The sequence below is a fragment of the Dermacentor variabilis genome, chromosome 1 (genome assembly GCF_050947875.1).
Source record: "Dermacentor variabilis isolate Ectoservices chromosome 1, ASM5094787v1, whole genome shotgun sequence".
NCBI lineage: Eukaryota > Metazoa > Arthropoda > Arachnida > Ixodida > Ixodidae > Dermacentor > Dermacentor variabilis.
The window spans coordinates 278,418,105-278,421,032 of record NC_134568.1 but is presented as its reverse complement, the minus strand read 5'-3'; the positions used below and the strand labels follow the sequence as shown (position 1 = coordinate 278,421,032).

At 52.4% G+C, this 2,928-nt stretch overlaps 1 protein-coding gene across 1 annotated transcript; it reads left to right on the top strand.

Moving 5' to 3' along the window:
* Positions 1-453: 453 nt before the first annotated feature.
* Positions 454-2,721, top strand: LOC142573774 (uncharacterized). Its single transcript, XM_075683040.1, has 2 exons — positions 454-1,026; positions 1,720-2,721. The coding sequence occupies exons 1-2, from the start codon at positions 669-671 to the stop codon at positions 2,487-2,489; spliced, it is 1,128 nt and encodes a 375-aa protein (XP_075539155.1). The 5' UTR covers positions 454-668; the 3' UTR covers positions 2,490-2,721.
* Positions 2,722-2,928: the final 207 nt, after the last annotated feature.

Here is a 2,928-nt window from a genome sequence, read left to right as displayed (position 1 = left end):
GCGTTTCACTGCTCTACAAGAACTGCAATGGACACTGTTTCTATGCGCATGAAATACGAGGCTTATATCCTAGCTGATGGCCCGTCGTTGATTTGCGGGAAAAGCTTTGGTACTCTGAAGTTTTATTGGTGAAATGGCGTTGATTGTGTCAGTAGGGTTAGCGTTGTCATGAGCTGTCTACTAACGAGCATGAACTCGACGCCACTGGGTCAGCGGCAAGAGAGTGACAAGCTGTTGTTGTGCTGTGCCCTATAGTAAAATGGCGCAATCCACTCTTGGGCATCTGCCATGAATCGGGTGGTGAAAAGACTGTTATAGTTTTTTAAGGAAAATAAGGTGAAATGAAATTAGTATCGTGTGAATGTGAATTAAAGTGTCTGCTGTGACATGTATGAAGGCTCAAATAACGAAATATTGCAGTGAAAATTATGTGAGCATCAGAAGTATCAAGAGCAAGCACTTTTAGCGCGCAATCCTTTTTGTCTCGCGCGGAAAGCTGCAGAGGGCCTCGCAAACGTTCCTGTGGCTATAACCCAGTACGGTAGCCCCAAAAGAAAGAATTGCCGGAAGAGTGGAATTCGCCGAGCGCGTGATTTCGACTGGAGACTTTTTCGTCGTCGCCGGCGGGCCGCCAGGGAACAAGTGTTCAGCCGCGGCCCGCCCGCGCCATGCTGTCGCTGCGACTCTCGATCCTCCTGCCGCTGTTGGTGGCTCCGTCGGGCGGCGCCCGCTGGGGGCCCAGGGCGGAGCTTTCGCAATACGTTCAGAACATGTCGTGGCAGCACGACTCGCGCCTCTCGGAGGAGCTGCGCAGGTCGGTGCTGGGCATCCTCGAGCGACAGCCATCACCGGGCCTGCTGCGCCGGCGTCGAGTGCCGTTTATCGGAGGTCTGCAGTCATTCGGCAGCGGGGCCGCGAAGGAGTCCCGGCAGCCGAGGATCCGACCCGAGCACCGCTCGGGATCGCCCGTCGGTGGTTCCATTCTCACTGCCAAGAACGGCCCGCCTAACATGAAATTCGAGAAAGGTGCGGTCACATCCGGCCCCGTCTCCTAGCTGTCATGTGGGCATATTTTGGTGCGCTTCTAGTTCTACACAATGCCGCCAAACCCGGCTGCTGCGCTCGTATAGTCGTGTAACGTACCATTAAATGCAAATTTTACACGTGGCATTGTAGTTATTTTTAATGTCCTAGAAATAGCTCAGTCTTTGGATTACCACTGTCTAGGTTTTTTCAGTGAGATAAGTTTTGACGAGAGGAAGCTTTGAAATTCTCAATATTATGCCAAATTGGAGCAGTCGACTTTCAAGGTACAGTTACAGACGCTTTTGTGAAGGTTTCTATAATCGGTATGTGTATTGAACAGACGTATGGTGACAACCTCCTGCTTATTTATGGCTGGATGGTGACATGAGGGATTCCAAATACAAGCGAGTACTTGCTTTCTCTCGGGATCAGTTTTACATTTGGGTTACATTTCGCTCGAAGCAGAAAAATAAATGTCTTACTGACCTACTGATTGCACGTCCATACTTAACTGCGGTGTACACGAGATTAAATTCGAAGCCAGGAAATTCTGCCCTTTAATTAAAAGCCACGAATGGAAGTTGTGCTCGGTTTGCAACTGTATACATATAATATAGTATACGCGTATATAGGGATTGTATAGTATATAGAAAATGCACCTGTGCAGAGCCTGAATTCTATTTTCCTTTCCAGGCAAGCCGCACATTTACGACGTACACCTCGGCAAGGGCTTACAGCTGTACTGTAGCGTCGCGTATCAGTCCCAAGTGTCCATATTCTGGACACTAAATGGCAAACCACTGGAAGACTACGACTCGCTATCTGAGGAGACGGTGCCAGAGGGACGCGTTTCCAGCGTTCTCATCAAGAGCTTGACGCGGTTGCCAACCGTGACTGGGGTGTACACGTTCAACTGCACCACTCTCACTGACTACGACCTAGCCACGGTGCACGTGGACGTGACTGTGCCGCTGAGCGACGCGTGCCAGGAACCCGGCACGGAGTGCGCCGAACGGATGGGCATCTGCAGGGACGCGTTGTGTGTCTGCGAGGGCTACTACAAGGTACGACTCCTGTCGAAGCATGTGACCTGCCGCAGCGAAGCCTACCTGGAGACGCCCTGCATGTATGACGAGCAGTGCTTAAACACCACGGAGCACAGCGAGTGCACCAGCCGAGGCTGGTGTGCCTGCCTCAAGGGCTACGGTCGCACTGAGGACCACAAGTGTGTGCCAAAAGTCGGCGCGCGTTCGCGTTGCAACTCGGAAGAGGAGTGTGCCGATTACGATGCCACGTGCATCCTAAACCACTGCACCTGCTTTAGCCACAAGAAGGAGCTTAATGATCGCTGCGTGAACTTGGCCGAACACTTGGAAGGAAACAAACTGCCGTACGGCAGAGGAGTGCGCCACTCCCCGGCGGCGGTGGTCGTGGTTCTAGCCGCGCTACTAAGGTTAGCGTAGCGCCGCTGCGATGTGCGCTGCGCATAGGCTCGGCAGTGGCCGGCCGGTGGGTCACAGCGTCGCTGGAAGGAACTGCGGCGAGTGGGGCCCCCGTGGCTGGACCTCGGTTCGTCGAGGTGATGCAGCGGTTTCTAGAAGCACAGACGGCGCTGGACGTAGGGCAGGGCTGTTGTCTGTAGGAATGTATAAACCTGTGTGGAACACATATCCAAAGGTCCGTTTTGTAACTTAGTTGCAGCGAAGTCATGTTGACGTGTCTGTTCTAAGAAAGCGCATTATTTTGTTGGTGTTGAACAAAGAGGAATCTATGCCACGAAATTTTGTTGTGCATTAGATCAAATCTAAAGGCCCCGCGCCCCATGGCAGTCGACATACCATCACGTGAAAGGGCGCCTCACACGGATCTGAGCTTAAAGGCCCGGTAATGAGAATTCTATGA

Excerpts from the sequence above, each read along its gene's own strand:
- LOC142573774 (XM_075683040.1), top strand. The coding sequence starts at position 669 with ATGCTGTCGCTGCGACTCTCGATCCTCCTGCCGCTGTTGGTGGCTCCG. Across the intron at positions 1,027-1,719 it reads TAACATGAAATTCGAGAAAG|GCAAGCCGCACATTTACGAC; the intron begins GTGCGGTCACAT and ends TTTCCTTTCCAG.